The 22,169-nt window shown below is 38.4% G+C and overlaps 1 protein-coding gene across 1 annotated transcript in view; it reads left to right on the forward strand.

Annotated features, from left to right (window-relative positions):
* LOC124794647 (cystatin-like) overlaps positions 1-16,795 on the forward strand; it is a 107,365-nt gene extending 90,570 nt beyond the window's left edge. Inside the window, exon 5 of the mRNA XM_047258164.1 lies at positions 16,394-16,795. Within this exon, the coding sequence (XP_047114120.1) occupies positions 16,394-16,416 (23 nt within the window). The 3' untranslated portion in view covers positions 16,417-16,795. The remainder of the gene's footprint in view (positions 1-16,393) is intronic.
* The last annotated feature ends 5,374 nt before the right edge of the window (positions 16,796-22,169 follow it).

Genomic DNA, 22,169 nt, shown 5'->3' on the forward strand with positions numbered 1-22,169 from the left:
TTACATACACAGTGTTTTCAGAACACTTAAAAGTTCCATTATCTTGTGTAAAAAATAGAATCACTTAATCATCTGAGGTCATCCTCATCCCAAAATCATCATAAACCAAAGGTTCCGTGTGAAAAGAGTAAAAGGTAACTTTAAGAGTTCCACAACTGGTCATTTACCCAAAAAAAGAGAGTGAATTAAGCCACTGACCTGCAGTTTCTCATTTTTCAAATTTACCTACCCAATAGTCTAATAGATATATGTACAAAATGTCATTGTAAAACATTTTTCTTACAAATAAATTAAAATATAAACCCATATGTACCAAGAAGTATCTTGCTTCTTTCTGCCATTTTCTCTTTGGATGTATTTAATTTCACGTGGATGCAAGACAGCACTTTCAGCATTGCAAAGAGAATCAGCAAGATCTGACAATATTATGAGAGATGTTCCATAGACAATGCACACTAATTTCTTGTTTACTTACAGGTTTATTTTTTATTTTCTGTTTATTTGTTTTTTAATTATCTCTTCACAGTCCTTCAAAATGATCTCCCTGTTTCTCTATGACTGAATCTCAAAATCTCAGAAGCTTTATTATTTCATCCACAATGCCACTTCTGTTCACCTGTTGAATAGCTCAGGTAATGGTGATAGAAAGTGCTTCCAGTGAAAGATAATTAAGTCGGTGCATACGTTTTTTCAACTGTGGGAACATTGAAGTCTGGTGGACTTGTATTCAGGTTTTGGGGAAGATGTGATGACACTTCCAATCCATATTCAAGCAGTTTTTAGTCTGCAACATTGCCGATATGTGGGTAAGCATTGTCATGGAGAATGAGGGCTCAGCCTTGAGCAACTGAGGTTGGGTTTTGTGCATTTTCTGTGCACATTTTGTATGAAGTTACAATAACACGCTGCTGTCAGACTTGTTCCACAGGGGACTCTATTTGTTATGATGATTCCTTGGTGATAGTAACCAAAAATCATCATTTGCTTGAGCGTGTTGAAATTTTTTTGGACATGGAGAATTAAGCCCTCCACTCATTGGACTGTGATTTCAACACTGGTTAAAGTCTCTAACTCATGTTTCATCTATAGTGACAATTCAACACAAGAATCCTTGACCTTCATGGTCAAATCGTTGTTTGAGCAAGATTGCTATATCCAGGCATTTCTGCTTCTCTTCAGCAGTCAACCAGCATGGAACTTATCCTGCAGAAATTCTTCTCTACTTGAAGTAATTTGTCAGAATATAGAATACTGATGTTGGGGGGATTCCCACGGCTTCAGAAAGTTCCTCACAAACCATACAACATTAACAAACACATTTTATTTCTTTCAAATTTCACTTATTAACTATAGTGATCAGATTTTTCTCTATGAAACATTATTAGTGGAGGTATTCAGGCCAGCACCCACAGCTACACTGGCAAAGTTGATTGCTGTATTGTGACACAAAAAAAGTTCACCTTTACATGAAATTGTGATGGTTCACAATTAATTAGCCCACTGAAGGTTATTTACTCTTCAGTAGTTAATTTAAGTGAGTCCATTACATGATTTATTAATTTTAATAATAAATCACTCATATGAGAATTACCTTCCACAGTACTTGTTCACAACACAGTTCAATTACACTATTAATTAATTTAGGTTACAGAATCTTCTTGAAACCAATTAAACATTAGCGTTCAATTAAACACTGGCATTTGCTGGTGCATTTAATTTTTGCATATAGAGTGTACATAATTGTGACGTGAGTCAACAACGATAGCACATCTGACATAGATGTTACTTGTTAGCTCTCAAATCATGAACTGTCAGTTTTTGGTGATGTCCAACAGCTTATGCATGGGTGTAAGAACAGACTGTTACTTTGTAAAGTACATAATGCTTTAAAATTTGACTAGGTTGGAATTTACTATTTTTGATGAACTATTAGAACTAAGGTGATTTATGCTTTTATAAAATGTTACTAGTCAGAAATCTATAAACTTACAGCAAACTACTGTCTTTATACAATTTGAGTCCCATTCTTTATATGTATAAGTGTGATTGCAAATTATAGCAAATTACATGAAATTATTAATTAATGAGGTAATCAGTGCTGTATATCATTTTGTATAGATAAGTTAAGGTAACAAAAGTATGTGGTCAAAGTGCAGAATTTAACAGTGCTTCTCATGAAAATATGCAATGAAAAAGGGGCTGCTCATGAACTTCAAAGTTCAGTTACTGTTGAAGATAATTAGCTTTAGGTAATTTAAAATCCACTACTGAAAAGTGGGAATGCTTAACTTATGATTGGTGTAGATCACTTTTCCAAACTATGTTGATTAGCTCATGAAGTTTTACATGTAGCAAAGTATATTGCAGTCAGTTATAAGTTTTAATTATGAGAGTTGTAATGACAACTAATTATACCAATTGAATCAGACCAGCAAAAATAATAATCTGAATAATAAAATCCATTGAAATCCAGTCTAAAGAAGAACTTCAGATTTTCATGCAGGTGTTACTCGCCAATAGTTAAATATATTGAAAATAAGATAATAATTAGAAATAATTGTTTATTTATGGGAGAAGGGAAACATAATAAACAGGAAAAATCCACTTGTTGTGTCACCTCCCAGCCCCAACCCCTTCTTCTCTCAAACACTTTCATCCATGTCAGTTTTCTCTACTAATTGTGATACACATTGTATACAAATCTTGCACTTGGTTGTCTCTGGCACCCCTCTTGGCTTGTCGCCCTAAATGGTTCCTACAAATTGTGATATGTGCTGTATGGAAATCTTATAGCTGTGGTGCCTCTGACACCCCACTCAGCTTGGTGCCCCAAATGGCATCTTGTCTCGCTTATGCCTTAAACTGGCTCTGAATCTGCCCTGTCTTTGTTGCAGCTGTCATAATTCTTGCTCTCTACTCTTCTCCCTAAATTCCCTTCATACACGTCTGGGTTTGCCACAATCCTGACAAACTACTTTTGATGAAGTGTTCCCCAGGTGTCCTTCTCTAATGCCTTCCTCCTCCTCCTCCTCCTCCTCCTCCTCTTCCTCCCTGTACTTCCTCCACCTCCTGTCTCCCATCTAAATCTCTACTCTCCCAATCTCTTGCTCTTACAGATTGGCTATCCCTGTGCATATCCACAAATTCCACAGCCTGGCTCTCCAGAACTACCTAGTCTAATTGAGCCAACATCTTGCAGACCTGACAAAATACTACTCTCTGACTATTCTCATGGCTTAGCCACTGTAAAATATGGCTTACTACTTGCTCCTTGGTGTACGGAGGTTTCAATGCCATCACTTTCCTTCTGACTTGCTGTACACAGTTTATTAATATTCACAGCCAGACTGATGATACCTCAACTGATCTTAAAGCATTTAAATCACCCAGTTCCATGGTCTGAGCTCTATTCTGAAACCTATCATAAAATACAAAAATTCAGCTATATGACCCACTGAATTCAATGATGAATGACAACACTGTTTCAAAAAATCCTGTGGTTCTGCAACTTTGTGAACAGAGTATCAATGATTGTTTACCCAGCCTCTCTATTATGAACACTCGAATTAACTTCACTACCGAAATTACTCATTTTTCTATTATGGGTGTGAAACCATTCATTAATAGTGTCGCTATAGGTTTCTAAAAATTGTTCCTGATTCTTGTCCACATCCACTAGGTCACTCATTCTGTCGACATAGTGATCCAAGTGGGCCTGAAATCTTCATATTTGACTGAGAGTATCCTCACATTCCAACAGATCTAATATTTCTTTAAATGTGTCATGAATTAAGACAACAGTCAGATTTATCTCACTGGGCTCAGTAATCTGTTGAACAACCAGCAAATAACTATTGTTGCATATTTGTTCCATAGCTCCTGGACAGTACCTTTAGGATCTACCTGTCTCCTCCATAATTCATACATTAGTTACCCTCTTCTCAGGAAAGTTTGATCCCTTACATTGCTATGCATACTCAAAAATGCCTCAAAGATAAAGTCCTCAGTTTCTTCAAAGATGATGAATTTTCTCAGCTGTACCCAGGCAAAAACAATTACATAGCAGTAAGAGTGGACAGTGAAAAAGGTCATAAGCAGAAATGTGTCCTACTTTGTAACATGAAAGAAATGTTCATAGTCTACTGTAAGCATATGGCAGTGAATTGGGGTTCCCAAAATTTTGTGAACTCAGGCCAAAGTGGTGTATTGCAGTTGATCCTGCTGGTACATACTCAGTTTATTTATGCGTGATACATTGAAATGCCAAACTGATGTTAGCTTCAACACCTATCAAGAAAGAGGACTACAAGAAACTAATCTAGAATACTGTGTCCTGTTTGGAATCAAAAGACGGCATGGTGGAATACCATGAACAGTGTCCTGGAAAATCTGATTTGGAACCCTTTGTGATTTACTTTGGTGGTAAGGCACTACAGAATATCAGTTGCTGTATTATTAGTGCCTTCATCACGATGCCACTGCAGTTCATGCATTCATAATGAGTCTGATTAAATATTTGAGAATAACAATAGGAGACATCAAGTGCGTTCACTACTTTAGTGATGGATATGCTGCCCAATACAAAAATTTTATCAATTTACGCCTGCATGAAAAGGACTTTGGTACCTCTGCTGACTGAAATTTCTTTGTAATCAGTTGTAGAAAATCTCCTTGTGATGGAACTGGAGGAGAAGTTAGAAAGGCAGCTCATGTTAGCTCACAGAGACCTTTGGATATCTCAATATTCATGCCTCTTAATAAGTTCTACAAATATTTCAGGCATCATCTTTTTTATGTTACGCATGAAGAAACTGAACAAATTTTGTTTGATCAGAAAAGAAGGTTTGCTAAAGGTCACACAATTTCTGGGACAAGAGAAAATCGCCAGTGCAAGCCCATTGGCCTAATCAAAAACAGTAAGCAGAGTTTCCAATAATGCTGTAGGATTCACAGTTAAAGCATTTCAAGCAGATGAAAAAATTCCAGCTGTTTCAACTACAACATTAGAATGTGGGCAATACATAGCTTGTTTGTACAACAATTCTTGGTGGGTGAGAAGTGTGTGAAGTTTCATGACAACAAAAACATCACTCGGTTAGCAATATGCATGCACATGGTTGTGGTGCTCCGATGTTATTGAGTGATGATGTAACATTTGCTCAGGATCTACAATTCCCTATTATTGACTTGCTTGCCAGGTCATTTCTTCACATTTGCCAATACCTCTAGGTTGGACTTTGTGTCTCAAACTGCTGCACTTATTGCTGGAAGTCAAGAATACAATCCACTGTTCAAATTCTTTAAATAAATATGACACTTCTCATAAATAATGTGATGTATATTGCATTCTCCTTTTACAATGACAATCCATAAGAAATGTTTGTTACTTGGAATGCCACAAATACATCAGTAAGGACAATGTCAATAAACTGACAGTTCCAGATACCAGGATCAAATTGAATTTGATAGATATGTTTTGCTCTTGTTCCTGTGACTTTGCTGCAATTGTCATGGCCATTCTTCTTCCATAGCATGCACCATATCTGTAAGGCAGGACCCAACAACATGGAATAAACTGTCCAAAGCATAGTAACTGCAAAACGTAGCAACATTGCTGTCGTCATCCAGCTTGCAAATACGATGCATCTCTTAACTCCGGAATACATACACATAAAGAAAACAAACTTCCCACCACTATATTATACTACATTTATTACTTAAATAAAACTTTTATGGTGGGCATCACCATTCATCAGTTCAGCTGATCCCGTGCAATACATCACTTCACCAATTCATACGTTACACTTCATGGTCCTGCCCATTGCTTCAGCTGGCCGTCTAGTAAAGATACTTGCTGGATTCCTGAACAATGAAAATTTAAAATCATAAAAGCATTATCAATAACATCAGGAAGTCAAGATATTTACTTAGAATTTGGAAACAGTATCAGCAGTTTATTCAGTCTGAAGTGGAAAAGAATTATTCCTGTTGTACAGTTTGACATTCTAACTTTGTAGTTGGTTTATTGCTGATTAATGCTTGAAGTTGATTTTTACATAACTAAATTTTTATTTTTATGGACACAGAAACAGCATTCACTGATTTTTACTTTCTGTTTGCTAACTAATGTCACATTTCAGCATATTGACCATGTGTGAAAGGTAATAACTTAGAAACATGTTTTCAGCCATAACTGGCCATGGCCCAAAAGTTGAACTATATACCTTCTGAAGCTCTTTCTAGGCACAGCAAGATAGAAAAGATAAAGAACATACCCTGACAAATGGGTCCTCCAAATCTATCCAAAATTTGGCAACTGAAAATTTTCTGTAAAATTTACAGGAGAATAGGTTTGAATAGATAAGGACAAAGGCTATTGTACAAAGACCTCAAGAAGACAACATGGCTGTGTATCATAATACCAATTCTTGGCTGAATCCATCCTGAAAATTACAATTTATGGCTGATCACAGATGTGCTCTCTAAGTTACGCAATGAATTTTCTTCCACCTTTGCAGAATTACAGCTATCACCAAACTTATTTGAAAATCAAATCAGTAATATTTTCTTATCAGACACAAGTATGAGGAAATGGGGGCTTTCATAATAGTTATCCAAAGCTGGTACTTGGGCGTGCACATAGCAGTGCAAATTTGGGACCCCTATCTAAACTTTGTACATGTTTATCCAATACTTTGTTGAACCTGCTCAAAACCTTTCACTGGATTTTGAATGGCCAGGCAGCAATCACGTCAGGCTGCTCCACTTGACTTAGAATGACCAAAAGCTATATAGCTAGAATAACTTTTTTTTTCTCTAAGCTTCAAATGGGTTCTGCAATTGTAATATTATCAAGCACACATCAATAAGAAAGTCTTTAAAACAGGTGCACTGTGCCACTACATTGTATCAACTGAAGACACAGTGGTTGTGTGCTCAACTGATACTATGGATTTGGCGCAGAGAGAGAGAGAGAGAGAGAGAGAGAGAGAGAGAGAGAGAGAGAGAAAGAAAGAGAGGGAGAGAGAGAGAGAGAGCATGCTTTATTTGAATCACAAACTGTTTGTGACAAGTAAAACAAATAAGTTTTCTGCACACAGTGGTGATCAACACACATAATTTGAGTACAAGCTCCAAACACATCATGATTCTATTTTTGCCTGCCTTGTGATCATTAATTACAGGGAAGTAATTAGTTATACGTAAATCTTCAGTGACATTGACACCAATCCTCCTGCCCCCTCAAACATGCAATATTACTGTCTAAGTATTCTATTCCAGTACACAGTACTCCCTGGTAAACAAATATTTACCATTAGACTGTGAAAAGTTTTTTGAGATGTCCAAATGCTATAGTTGTGATTAATGGTGAAAACTGTTCTGAAAAACTGATAGCTTCAGGTGTCCAGTCATCTCCCCATTCAGACCTGTGAGAGAGAACATTGCCGTTGTAAAAACAAGTGCCTATTATTCAAGCAACTCTGCATACATTGTGCAGAGGATGGCACACAGTTTAGCATCGTTGCAGATTTGGGCACCAATATTGTGATGAAAGCAACTGCAATGTCCATCCAGAGTTGCGCAGTTTCACAGCTGCATCTGTTAGCAAGACTGTCTAACTGTGTAACCAATGATGTGGCATGTGCTTTCCTTAGACAGTTGTGATGATGTTTCCAAATCTTTCTGGTTAGTGACATTACTGTCAGCGATCAGTGCCATGCTTGTTCTCACTTTTTTCTCTTTGTTTGCTATTCAGATTTTGTTCAAACACTGTTGGTGATTCTGGGCTTCACATTTGACTACCTCTATGTTTGTCCTTTCAAACATGTGTATGATTAACATTATCTGCTTGGTCCTTCAGCCACTAGCCATTTATTAGAGAAACTGCCTTGTGGCACTCCCCCCATCGAAGTAGTGAATTATAGAAGTGACAATGAGGCTGTCTCTCATGGGCTAAATATCTCATCACAAAGTACCAATAATTTCTGAGTTTTGGCAGTGTAAAATAATGCAGAAGGAACAGATATAGTGGAGACAACTACAGAAGGAGCAGATGCAGGAGATGATCAAACATTGTGGAGCAGATCTGAAACTTGAGCAGTCTGCAGGTCGAACATCTGTCGGGCAACCTTCGCCCAGGTCAATGATCAGTCTTATGCATCCTGGAGAGTAGATGTGCATGGCCTAACCCATAAATTGAAATTTTAGTGTACAAATTGCAGCGTCTCATATGCAGATTCTTAAATTGGAGGTGTAGTTGTCACTTAAGCACAAGACCTCACCTTAAGCACGATCACAATTATTGCCAACTTGTTTGAGGTGTCAGAAGCAGCTCAAAATGCACTTTCCAATAGCTGGCACATAGTTCAACTCTCTGCCACATGCTGATATTTCCTGAGCTGCTACTCAAGATGTGCATCCTGTGCAAGGAAATGTTTCTTGCTTCCAAGCAGATATCAATGGACGTAGTAAGAAAATGCTACCTAGTCAGGCATCTCAATGTAGACCACGGAGTGTTCCCCCTCTTTGGATTCACCCCCTATGATGCTTACTTAAGCCATTGTCCAGACTGTTGGATATGCCACAAGTGTCTCCAGTGGCTGCATCTTTTCGATACATATTATTCCTTTCACAAACAAAGTGACAGGGCAGGAAAACAGTACTGTGTGCTGATGCACCAGTGTTCACCAATAACTGTGGGCAGCAGAACATGACGAAGCATCAACGTTCATTTTAACTCCAGACCTGGCAGAACCCGCGCATGTGCCTAATAAATTCCTGATTGAGTTGTGCATCAGTGGTGTTTATATTTAATTCCACATGGATGCCAGGGCAGTAATTTGTCTGATTAATCAGGAAACCTAGCAGGATTTAGGATCCCCTGCACGGCAGTGGCAGATTTGTTTTACAAAATTGCCTATTGGCTTCTGAGAGATTCCATGGTGACTTTTGTTACATTTTGAAATCAATGTTTTATCATGTTGACTTTTTATCAGTTTATAAATGCATTTTTTTAAAATCAGTGTTAAAAATTGTGTTATTCAGGCAAAGTTCTTGTAGTGTTATTTAAGCTGGGAAGAGCAGTAAAATTAAAGAACAAGAATGTAATTTATGTTGTGACTCACGTTACAAATTTGGGACATCCTATTCCTAATGTGAATTTTAGGTCAAAAGTGTTCTCAAACTATTCAGAGTATGGATCTGGTTTTTATCACAGAAAATGCATATTAGGCTGGCTTTCAAATGACAGACTTATAGATTTCTAAAAATATTTATACCTTGTGAAATAGTGTAATACACTGAAAAAGGCACATGACTCAGTGTTCCGTGACTCTTATTACTTGCTGCTGCTTGTTAGAAAAAATCTTTTCCAGCAAGCACAGAAATGAAAATATGACGTTATGTGCCAAATAAGAGAAACTTAACATTAACATTCTACTTTTCAAACACCATGAAAAATTATAGGAGCATGACATCTGGGAAAATGAACTGTAAATTCAATTAAAAGTCAGAGAACTGAAAATATCCTCCTGCATTGACAACATCAAGTAGATTAATTTTCTTTGTAATTTTATCAATTTTACAGGCCATTGCCAATCATGACCAGCATGCTCCATTGCACTGGTTAGGTAAGAATTTCCAAAAGCTGCACATACTTCTCCAGCAGTGAATTTACTATCATATTCTAGTCTCCAATTCTCACACTTTCTATAGTTTCTTCAGTATGTTGGTTTGCAGCAGTGAAATTCTTTGGAAACAGCAGATATGTTTGTAGTAATCCTTTCTTGTAGTGAAGCAGTGAATGCTTTTCATGTTTGGTACTGATGGTGCTGAAAATTTGAGCCAGATTACATTTCACATTGATTCCTTGAATTTCAACAGACACATGAAAAAGATGCATAGTTGGGGTACATGCAGCTACCTGAGCGAAAGTTGGTGCATCACCTACTATGAATTTTCGCCTTTTTTTACTGCATTCCACAATAGCCATTCTGCAACTGCACCAATTCCACCTATGGCTCCTTTACCATAGGATGTAGCAAATAAGTTCCAATAGATTTCCACATTATGAAATGACTGAAACTGAGGCACAGCAGCAGTAACATATTTGCTTTTAAGTTGTGAGGCAGGTCCATCTGACCAGATTGAAACTACCTTAACATTTTCGGGTATAGTTGACAGTGCCTTGCTAATGTATGCAATTGCACTACTTGAGCCATGGCTTTATCCAGTGCACCATGTGACTTACACGATGACAAACCTGTTTTGCTATGCTGCTGATTTTGTAACTTATGTTGCCTATGTTTTCTAACTCTTGCCTTAGTTTTAGCTCTTCTTTCTTCTAATAACAGCCATTGCCTATGTTGATTCTGCTGTAGAACCTTTTGTTTCTGCTTCTGCTAGCTTTTTCTAGATTCTTCCAGGTGCTTCCTCTTAATTTCTTCATATTTTTCTTCACTCTTTGACTTTTCCCTCCTCCTACTCTGTCTTTCTGCTGCTGCTAAAGGCATCCTCTTCTTCTAACCTTACAATAGTACAACTGTAGCTCAGATTACATGACTCACGTTACACATTTAGTTTTCTGTTTTTACAATATTAGTCGAAATTGGGAAAATTTTAGTAGTGATTTTAGTTACACATTCACACTAAGAAGTAAATTACTGATCAAGATAAAATTATTTCTAATATCTTTCTTGGTATAAAAACTTAATTAGATGAAAGTGACTCATGTTACTTGAAACTTCGTGCTGTTGTACTATATTATTTATCCTAACTTATAATTTACCTACTTCAGTTTTATACTCTTTATGCAATACATTAGGGTATGTAATGGTAATATAAATAATGATACACTAATTCTTACCTGCCAGTTAGTCGAAATGAAGATCCAAAATCTCCAATAATTCACACTCTCATCATATGAAAAACATATGGCATTATAAAAATGGCTACAAATAATGGAGGGAAAGCAATAATGGGCCACAAACCATTGTTGCCATACACCAAAAACTCCAGGCTTTTCAAAAAATATATAGAAGGTACCAAATTTTAAACTTTTAAGTATTGTAAGTGTGACCTACATTACATGGAATATCCCTTCTGTCTCTGGGTCTTTGGTTGACATATGTTTGATGATTTTTCTGATGTTTTGCCAGCACAAGTGGCTGGCACTGCCAAAGTTTCACCATGCTTAGCTGATGGTGGACTGGAGTCGAGCTCACAGCTGCAGCTTATATACAGGGGGTCTCACCTAACTCTGCCACCTCAAATATCTCTGGAGCAACAATAGTTATTCAAAAATGGTTTTCAGCGGCAAGGGCTTAGGAAACCAAATACTGTGCGGAATTTTAAAACGTAAACAAATACTATTTTCAACACAAATTGTGGATTTTTAAATGGACACATCCTGTTATTTCATATGCAATCAATCACATGAAAAATCACAAAAATACTGGCATTGGTTGCACCATAATACGTCAATTACATCCCGAGAAAAGCAAAGATGACGCTTGAAATAAATGAAGTGCACAGATAGCGCACATCCTGAGACTCAAGCATGCACCTCATGCTGTCTGTGCCAGGGGCTCACACAATGGGAAGGTGTGAACAATCCACAAAAACAAGCAAGTGACATGCCCAATGCAAAGTTACATTTTTCATATTGTAAATGTATTTTTATTCTAGCAAAATGACAACTAGAGCTACACTTTAATTCACTTTGCTAAACACATTTACTAGTGCCCTGTCACCCACAGGAACTGTATTGTTGTGTATTACATCCTGTCACCCACAGGAACTGTATTGTTGTGTATTACATCCAGCTTAGAAGATAAACCCACATCTTGACCAAGGAAACTGTGTCACGTCAACATGTATTAGTAGTGCCCTCTGTTTGTATCAATATACGTTTGCAGGCGGGTAATGAGAGAGTGTTGCACGGGTTGTAGAGTTTCTACAGATATTGCCAGTACATGCCTCAGTAATACAATGTTGCATATCCTCTACTGTCTTTGGGGGTTCTCGATACACTCTGTCTCTTACTGCACCCCAGAGAAAGAAGTCTAATGATGTCAAGTCGGGGGACCGCCTACACAGTACCTCCTTGGATGATCCACCTAATTGGATATGTCGCATCTAGAGCGTCTCTGGCAACTTTTGCATTGTGTGCAGAACATCCATCTTGTTGGAACCACAATGATAGACAAATTTCCAATCCTAGATCGTCAATGAGGAGTGCTAGTGTGTGTTGAAGAAATGATGCATATAACTGTCTATTCAATGTTCCATGGTAAAACTAGGGACCTACAATACAGTTAGCAATGATCCACACCAAAAATTGACACTCCACTGTCATTGATGAGCAACTTGCTGAATCCAGTGGGGATTTTGCATGGACCAGAAGTGCATGTTCCGCAGATTCACATTAACATGATTTGTAAATGAAGCCTCATCCATAAACAATGTATTGCTTAGGAATACTGGAGTGCCTTGAAAATGCTGAAGTGAAAAATGACAGAATGCAAAGTGGGATTCAAAGTCATTCCTGTACAGTCCTTGGTGCAGTGAGATATGGAATGGACGAAACTGATGCTGATGCAAGGTTCTGCACACACTACTGTGGCTTATTCCTACACCTCGAGCAATTTCTCATACACCCACCTGAGGATTGTGCACTACACCAGCCAGAACAGCAAATCCAGTCACTGGCACTGCATGTCAACGTTTTGTGGGAACCCAGCTTCCTGTATACCTGAGTGTCTTGCAGATGTTGCCAATGGTTCAACACAATGGACACTGTTGGTCTGAGTAGCATTCAGCATACAGTGTCACAGCTGCAGTTGCATTTCTGTGACATTAGTCATAAATTAAAATAATATCTAGTTTTTCTTCATTACTGAATGCCTCCATATCGACTAGATGATGACAAATGTAACAAGCCACAAGAAAACGCATAATACTACACCATACATTAACACTCCACTGACATATTACGTCAATCACATCACGAATAGTGGCAGCTTGAGTCTCAGGACGTGCGCTAGCTGTGCGTTTCATTTATTTCAAGCATTAACTTCGCTTCAGAATTTTTCAGGATGTAACTAACGTATTGCGATGCAACCAACACCATTATGTTTGTAATTTTTCATGCTATTGATAGCATACAAAATAATAGTGGGTGTCCATGTAAAAATACACAAGTTTGTGTTAAAAATAGTATTTCTTTACGTTTTAAAATTTCACGTAGTATTTGGTTTCCTAAGCCCCTGCCATACATTCATGCTGGTGGAAACCATTTTTGAATATCTGTTGTTGTTCCAGAGATATTTGAGGTGGCAGAGTTAGGTGAGACACTCAGTATATGGCACACCAGTGTCCAAGAGCTTTTCTGTGGTGATTACTGCAGAGGTTCTCCCCTTGCTACCTGCAGTGATCATTTGCTGCAACATGGGAATTCAGCATCTGTTTAACTTGAGGCTTTCTTCTTGCTTGTTGAAACTGTGGTCATGTTTGTGTATTTCTACATCTTCCCTGAATAAGCAGGTGTGACAACTCTTTTCTACTCCAAGAACTTCCATGTTCACAAATTTTACTATGTGGTTGGTCTTCCACAGAGTGTGCTCTACCATGACTGATTTTTCATCCCAGCCCAACCAGCAATGCCACTCATGTTCAGTGATTCTAGTGTTGACTTATCATCAGTCATTCTAACATAGAGTTTTCCACCTTTACATGGTATGGAGTATATTCCTGACATTGCAAGTGGGTTTCTTTTCTCCTTTGCTGATCTAAGACACTCTTTGATCTTCTTGGATAAGGAAAAATGTGACCATCATAATGAAAACTGAAGATTACAAGCGGAAGAACCAGTACCTATTAGATCCAATATGCACCAAAAACTAAGTGCAGATCCGATGTAGCGGATCTGCACTTAGTACTAGATAAGAATCAGTTAATCAAGGCCTCTCAGCAGACATAAAGAGGACCCTCCAGGACACAGAAGCCCTACCACGTCAGCTGTATGGATTACCAAAGAGCCATAAGAATAATGTTCCATTGAGACTAACACCTCAGCTGTATGGATTATCAAAGATCCGTAAGAATAATGTTCCATTAAGAATGACTGTTAGTGCTTCTGGTTCACCAATGTATAAACTTGCAAAACACTTGGCCTCTTTACTCCAGCTGCATGTTTGAGAGACTGATACATACATAATGGACTTGGGACATTTCATTGAGAAGCTGAAGAAACTAGAACTTGCAAGAAATGACATCCTGGTCAGCTCTGATTTGTTTGCTTACCAAAGTGGCACTCCATGGTTCTGTGGAGTAATTGGTTCCATTTTCCAGCAAGACAACACCAAGCTCTTTCAAACATGTATCACCATGCCATTGCTACCAGCTGTGGCAGCAGTTGATGACTGAACCAGCATAGGTCTGGCAACTCACGGAATTTGAGTCACTTCCTCCGATGCTACAATCACTGACAGTCTCAGTGCCTCAGCAGCAACTACAGCCTCAACTGAACTAGACAGAAAATGAATAAGATGCCAAAGGGATAGAAACTTTGGAAATTGAGATGCTGTTGGAGTCACTGCCAGGGAACAATGCTCCCCACTGCCCCAGTAGCCATAACATAGGTCTTGTCACTTCCAAGCCCATTAAAGTGGAGAATAATTTAGTATTTTCACCGCATTTGGACACTGATATACAGATGGATGTACCAGCATTGGCTCTCCAGAGATATGTGATGTCATGGCCACACACGGGTCTGTTAACAAGACTTTCGGGTGGCTTAGACCACTAGAAAAGTGCGGGCTCATTCATCAGCCAGTTGTGTTGGTGTATCCAAAGCTTTTTGGTTGCTGACATTACTATTTGCACACAGTAACAAGCTTATTCTCAGTTATTTCTCTTGGTTTGCTATTCAGCTTTTGTTAGTATATTGTTAATGATTCTGAGCTTCATGATTGAATTCCTTGTGTTTTCTCTTTTATTTGTGTAAGATTGGCTGCCATCCACTCAGCTGTTTCAGCCACTTGCAGTTTTCCAGAGAAACTGTGGCACTCCCTGCCTGTGGGTACCACATTGGGAAACATAATGCACCTGTATCATTGTACCCCTTTTCTGTTCTTTTACTGTTGGTTCTCGGAGAGAGAAATCGTCAGTACCCTTCTGTGTGGTCCAGAATTTCTCTAATAATGCAATTATGAGAAGGTTTTGTAAGAAATGTCTTAGGTGCATGAATTACTCTTCCTTATAATCCTTCCAATAAATCAGATTGGCATTTGCCTTTCCAGTAGCTATATCTGTGTTTTCATCCCACATGAAATCTTTGCATACAAGCTTGTAGATACTTGTGTATCATGACTTATCACGTTTTGTGCAATGAAATGTTATTAATACAGATACTTTCATCTATTTATGTGTATTACATTACTTTTTGGCACTGAGGGTAGGCTAACAGTCTTCGCATCAGTGATCATCTGAATGTGTCGCTGCATTTTGTAGTAAGTTGCTAATGATGCCACCAGGCTAACAAATACAGAAATACATCAGTTATCTGCAAGAGCATTTACATATGTTGTGAACAGTAGCGCCAGAGGTGGCCTCATTAGACTATCTTGATCATAACAGATGTTACTTTTGCTTCTTACTGTCTGTCTTCGGAAGAACAACGTAATGATGTATGTTTGTGCTGATCTACTCATGTGTCTGTTCAGATATTTCGCACACACATATACAGTTCCACCATATATTCCCTGCAGACCTATAAGGGCCATACATTTACTGTACATTTGCTCTAACATGAGAACTAACCCTTCCAAAAGCATATGAAAATCCAGTTCGTCACATAATTCAAACCACTATGCAGACATGCTATTAAACTTTTTCCAGGAAGTGAATCCTTAATGTCAAGCACAGACTGACTCAAGACCTTTTGATTAGTCTACTGTCTGACAAACTGAATTACCAAATTACGCCTTTTTCCTAAGAATTGATAATGCATTAATTTATCATATAAGTTAATGATCCACTATACTGCACACAATAGTGTTGCCACACAAACCTAAAATTGTTGTAAGTTAAGGTCAAGGATATAGAAGTTAAAACAGCTGTCCCCTCTTTATGTCCAAATAAAATGAAAAATGTGTTTGTGATTAGTGAGCAGTTTTATTACACATTCTTCTTTACTCTTTTTCTAGAATTTAGAAGGTCTCATGCAGTTCCAACTTTATTATTTTAGTCATAGCTGTTATTTTTCCGCAGTTATAGTATAAATTTATGTACAGAATTCAGTTGTCTGTTGCAAATAATTTTCAACAAATGACTGAATTCTACTCTGAAATACCATCTTTGTAATAATGTGAAAAACTTTATTTTTGTTTTCCAGGAATTCTGCTGAAGTTACATTAATTTCCTTCATAGCTACTGATCTTAAAGAACATTCATTTTGATAACTTCCAGAATGGACACCATATATTCATATTTCACATGAAAATAGACAAATTGTTTAAATCAGGGCCCATTGCTAAAGTTGATGAAACATAGGTATAGAGAAATGGCATGATGTGGCTAATCTACACTTAAATCTAAAGCATGAAAAGATCCATATACTGTGAAGAAGGCTGGATAAATTTATAAAAAAATTAAAAGCACTTTGTAACTTTTTTTTTATATATTATAAAAAATCAAGTAGATTAACGTAAAAGATATAAAAGAAATAATAAAGAAAGTTTTAAATTACAATGCATGTACAAACGTTTTAATGAAATAAATTTCCTTGTTGCTTTCATTCAATGTTTTTTGCATGTAATTTTATTTCACAAAATAAAGAATGAAAACTCTTACATCAAGACATCTGCCAGCAAGTGTTAATCCTACACATTACTGAAAACTGATATCTTGTTTCCAGTATATGCAGTGTGTACTGTCAAATTTTACACACAATCATAGATTTACACTTGCCCTGTTCTGTACTATACTCCTTACATTGAGAGAAGAGCTCTGATAGCTGGCAGTACTCTTGCTGCTATTCGACACGGATGGGCAGCGAGCCAGCGGTAGGGAGAACAGGGTGACAGACCTTCCCGTCACGCCCTTCGGCAACACTTGCGCTCCTTCAGAACCTAACAATGCCGTGTCATTCATTGCAGCATTCCTGTATGGGCAGCATTCTGCTGACCAGTGTCTGTCTCCCTTGATGGAGTATTTTTTCACATGTACTACCAGTGTTTGTCACCTTACACGAACACACACATAAATATTTTCTTTAATGACGTTGCAGCCATTTGGCTGCATAATTTTTGTTTTATTGTTATGCAGTTCAGATTTCACTGTATTTCATACCAGTCTGATATCTTTTGAGATATAAATAAGTTACTGTGCTTGAAAATGGCCTATGGCCAAACTCTGGATCATATAATCAATAAAATAAAAATTATTGCCATCAAGTGGTGGTAAAATTTTTTAAAAAAATTACCATGAATATGGCTCCACACAATCAAATTTTCAACGTTAACAAGGTAAAGCAAACTGCACAAATGTTACATGTAATATTTTTCACTTACACACACTGCAAGAAACTCACAGAAGTAGCAGAATGCACATGTATACACACATACCTGAATGTAGCATGTGGTGGAACTGACTGAAAGCAGCAGTTGCCCAGCACTATGGCAACACTGGGGCATTGCCACGGTAACGTAAACAAAAGATCATGATCTGATTGGCTGTTGTGGATGCACGAAGCACATGCGCCACAGCTGCGTCAGCTGTCAGAGCTCTTCTGTTGCTGTATGGAGTATAGACATCACCTGCAGCGGCATGAGAATAGGATGGCAATGCAGAATTTACTTATCATATTGGTGCAGGAAGTAAAATTATGAAGCTGCCAAAAATTGTTTACAGCAGCGCAGAGCTTGAAGTCCAAAGGCAACCATCCGTTATCATACTGGAGTAGACCACAAATTGTCCTTGCTTATAATTCCTATTCTTTATGTCTAGGTAACCATACAGGTAAAGAAAGTTAATGTTTTGATACATTGTTGCAGGCATTTCCCACTTTTAGAAAATAAGAATTTTTAACAGGTTTCATGTAGTGAAGGAGAGTAGAGCCATCCTCACACTCAATCTGAAAAGTGATTTGGACATGATTTCTATCATGGTTGTTGAGTCCTCAGAAATGCAGTTTGCAGCCACAACATTCTGCAATGAGAGTTGCCAGCTACAAAGATTATTCTAATGAAAATTGACACACTAGGAATGAACTAAATCATGATTTTCAAAAGATGTGCTAAGAAAATGCCTAAGAATATTGTTGAGGTGTCATTAGCTTCAAAGGTGCTTGAACGTTGAGAAAGTCTTTAAAAATATTCTAATTTCTTCTAGACAAAGTATAACTGAGAAAATCTTTGAAAAAGCAGACAAAGATTTGAACATCTGAGAAGAATTAAAATATTATACCAACGTTAGTTCTTCACCCTGACAAACCAGCTGCAGGTGCTGCTGCTGTTTCTGTGCCAACAGTACTCATCAGGCTTTAACTGGTTTCATGCAGCTATCCACCCTAGTCTCTCTTGGGAAGATCCCCTCATATCTGCATAACCACTAAATCTTACTTACATTGGAATCCGCTTACTGTAGTTAAGCCTCAGTTTCCTTCTAAAAATGTTATCCCACACTTCAATACCAAATGAAGTAATTCTTGGTGCCTTAGGATGTGCCCTATAAACCAACCCTTCATTTAATCAAGTTATGCTATAATGTTGCTTGTGAACATATACTTACAAAGTTTCCAGAATCAATATTAATTGAGGAATGTGGAAATGTAAGACCATTATAAACACTGCTCATGTAGGGACCACAAAGACACAGTTAGACTGCATTGCCCTCTCTCATGTCCAGCTGGGTGCAGACATTTTTGAAGCATAATATTTGCTGCCATATGCGAGTGATAACAGTCAAATGAGCATCTTTGCTTTATCACACCTCCTTTATACTCACATCATTGTCCACCCCTTCACTCACAACCCGCTGGCTAGAAGACCTCATTACCAGGATTTTGTGGAGAGTTTTGATGAGGTCTCTCTCTTGACCATAGTGCTGCTCTCTGATTCCCTTATTCTGATCAGAGAGAAGTCCAGCCCCACAATGACCTACCTCTTAGAATTTGTCCTCAAATCTACAGTCTCTTATCAACAAACAGATGTTGTTGTCATAGAGTATCTTCTATCACTAGTTGTAGCAAACATATTCATGGAATATATTGAAGAGCAAGATCTAGAAGAAGCTTCACTGATACCCAGCATGTTTCTTCAGATATGATGACACATTTGTTGGTAGCCACATGGGTGTGGAAGGATTCAATTGTTTCAATGTCTGAACACTCTGCACCCCAGCACCAAATTTGCCATGGATGTGGAAGAGAATGGTGAACTCCCTGTTTTGGATGTCCTAGTCAAGCACAAAGCAGATGGCACTAAGGGACACAATGTGTGCAGGAAGGCACCCCATACTGATTTGTACCTGCAATAATTACCTCATCTGCTTATATTACACAGGCCCTATTACTTGAGGCGTGTGCATCCTGATAAAGTTTTCCCAGCTTATGGTGAAGTCATGGTCATACTCGCTTATGTTCACTGCCCAACAAGCTAAATGACTGGTGGAGTCTTTCAAATTCAGGAGCCATAAAAGGCTGGTATGGTCAATTATCACTCTGAACTTCCTGCCATACGAACAGAATTTGAAATACAGTAAAACGTGCTCAAAATGGAATCCCCTGGGACTAAAATAATTTTCCAAAGTGGACAAGTTTCTGGATTACAGAAAACTCTCTGGGTCATAATTCACAATTAAGTTGGAAATCATTGTCTTCCATTCTGTCGCTACACTTTCCTGTACATCCTTAGCTTCCCCACACTCTTAATTCCACACGATGTTTTTCCTAGCTTTGAAACTCTCCAGCTATCCTGTGGATGCCTTAAACTCCGTGATTCCAAGCTCTTTAGCGACTTTCAGAGCCTCACTCTACAACATGGGTCCAGATAAAGGTAAATTTTTTGCCTGTGCACTTACAAACCATTCTCACACTATTTTGTTAATTTCTTCATTTCTGGTCTTCTTCGCCTTTCTTTTCATCTGCCTGTTCCCTTACATCCATTTGGCTCAAATCTTATCCTTGTTTCTTAAAGTCCCATAAATTTTGTGTTTTACTGCATTTGAAATGCAACATAATTTCAAGCTCAGAAAGTTTGTCTTTCTCATTCGCCTCGATTAAGTGTTAACAACACATACCGTTTGTTCGACATCATGTTACTATATCTCTTAAAGTGCTACCAGTCAACTGAAACTGGCAGAAAATAATCACCTTGCCAGGTAAAACCATTGTTTAATGGAACAATACCCACCTCTTTCACTTCACATTATAGCAGTGTGTTGGAAGATGCACAAAAATGTTCCTGTATGCGCCAGCATGTGTCAATAATGAGGAGAAATGAGAAAGCCAACAAGTATATTGATGACGAATGAACCATTTCCTTTGATGTATTGTACCAACACCGAGCGTAACTTATTCGTTGTTGTGCAGAGCGATGCCATTTTAGGCGCGTTTCGCACCGGGACACTGGTGACAGTCACCAGTGATGGTCACCAGTGACTGGTGAACACTATCGGATCACTGGTGCCCGACACCGCAGGTACAGCCAACTGATTAGATAGTGAAATGGACTCGTACAGGAGTAGCAACTAAATTTTGCTAGCCTTTTATGGTCCGAAAAATAAGGTATTAAATTTGGAAAAAGAACATACAAATTACCAATTTTGTTTTTCTTAACCATGCTCTTTCAGGCAAAAACTTCGTTATAATTTCTTGCCACACATTCGTTTTCATCACTTTGTTGCTATAGTCATCATTTTCACATCCCAAATAACAGGACGGCCTAAATTCATGGGTACAGTGTGTACAGTATAATGTACAATGAATATTTCATGTCACTGTCTCAGAAATGACTGCCTGTTGGTTGGCAAATCTGCAGTGCTGTGTCTGTGATCAGTGTTCCAGCATGAACACTTCAAATCAAACTAATGCATGTCTGGTGGTGATTGCTGTAAACACAGTGACCTTGCCCATCACATGTTGTGAGAGTGAGTCACTGCTGGGTCACAGTGGCTTGGTGAGGCAGTATAATGTCCCGGTGTGAACGGCCCAGTCCAAACGAATGTATCTCTTTCGGTGACCATCGCTGGTGACCATCACCAGTGTCCAGTGTCCCATTGTTGAACAGGCCTTAGGTCCATGCCAGCAGTGCCGCGCTATGTTGGACCTCTTTTCTTGGTTTTGCGCCACTTAACAGAGCTGTTAAAAGTAACATCTTTGAAGAGTCGTGAATAACAAATGAATGTAAACAGTAGCACGAGGTACATTCAAGTTCTAAGGCCTCCGATTTTTTTTCTCCACACTGGAAAGAGATAGAAACATGCGTATTGTTTTAAAATATGTCCCAGAGATGGCAGCATCGTACGGCAAATGGAATTTTACCGCCAGTGGCGAGAATTAGAACCGTTTTAAATACTTAAAATGGCGACGTTTTCCGTACTTGAACAGCGTGCAATCATTTGTTTTCTGAATTTGTGTGGTGTGAAACCAATCGAACTTCATCGACAGTTGAAGGAGACATGTGGTGATGGAGTTATGGATGTGTTGAAAGTGCGTTCCTGGGTGCAACAGTTTAATGAAGGCAGAACATCATGTGACAACAAACCGAAACAACATCGGGCTCGCACAAGCTGGTCTGGTAACATGATCGAGAAAGTGGAGAGAATTGTTTTGGGGGATCACCGAATGACTGTTGAACAGATCGCCTCCAGAGTTGGCATTTCTGTGGGTTCTGTGCGCACAACCCTGCATGACGACCTGAAAATGCGAAAAGTGTCATCCAGGTGGGTGCCACGAATGCTGACGGACGACCACATGGCTGCCCGTGTGGCATGTTGCCAAGCAATGTTGACGTGCAACGGCAGCATGAATGGGACTTTCTTTTCATCAGTTGTGACAATGGATGAGACGTGGATGCCATTTTTCAATCCAGAAACAAAGCGTCAGTCAGCTCAATGGAAGCACACAGATTCACCGCCACCAAAAAAATTTCGGGTGACCGCCAGTGCTG

This window comes from Schistocerca piceifrons, chromosome 4 (assembly GCF_021461385.2).
Source record: "Schistocerca piceifrons isolate TAMUIC-IGC-003096 chromosome 4, iqSchPice1.1, whole genome shotgun sequence".
In the NCBI taxonomy this organism is placed as follows: Eukaryota; Metazoa; Arthropoda; class Insecta; order Orthoptera; family Acrididae; genus Schistocerca; species Schistocerca piceifrons.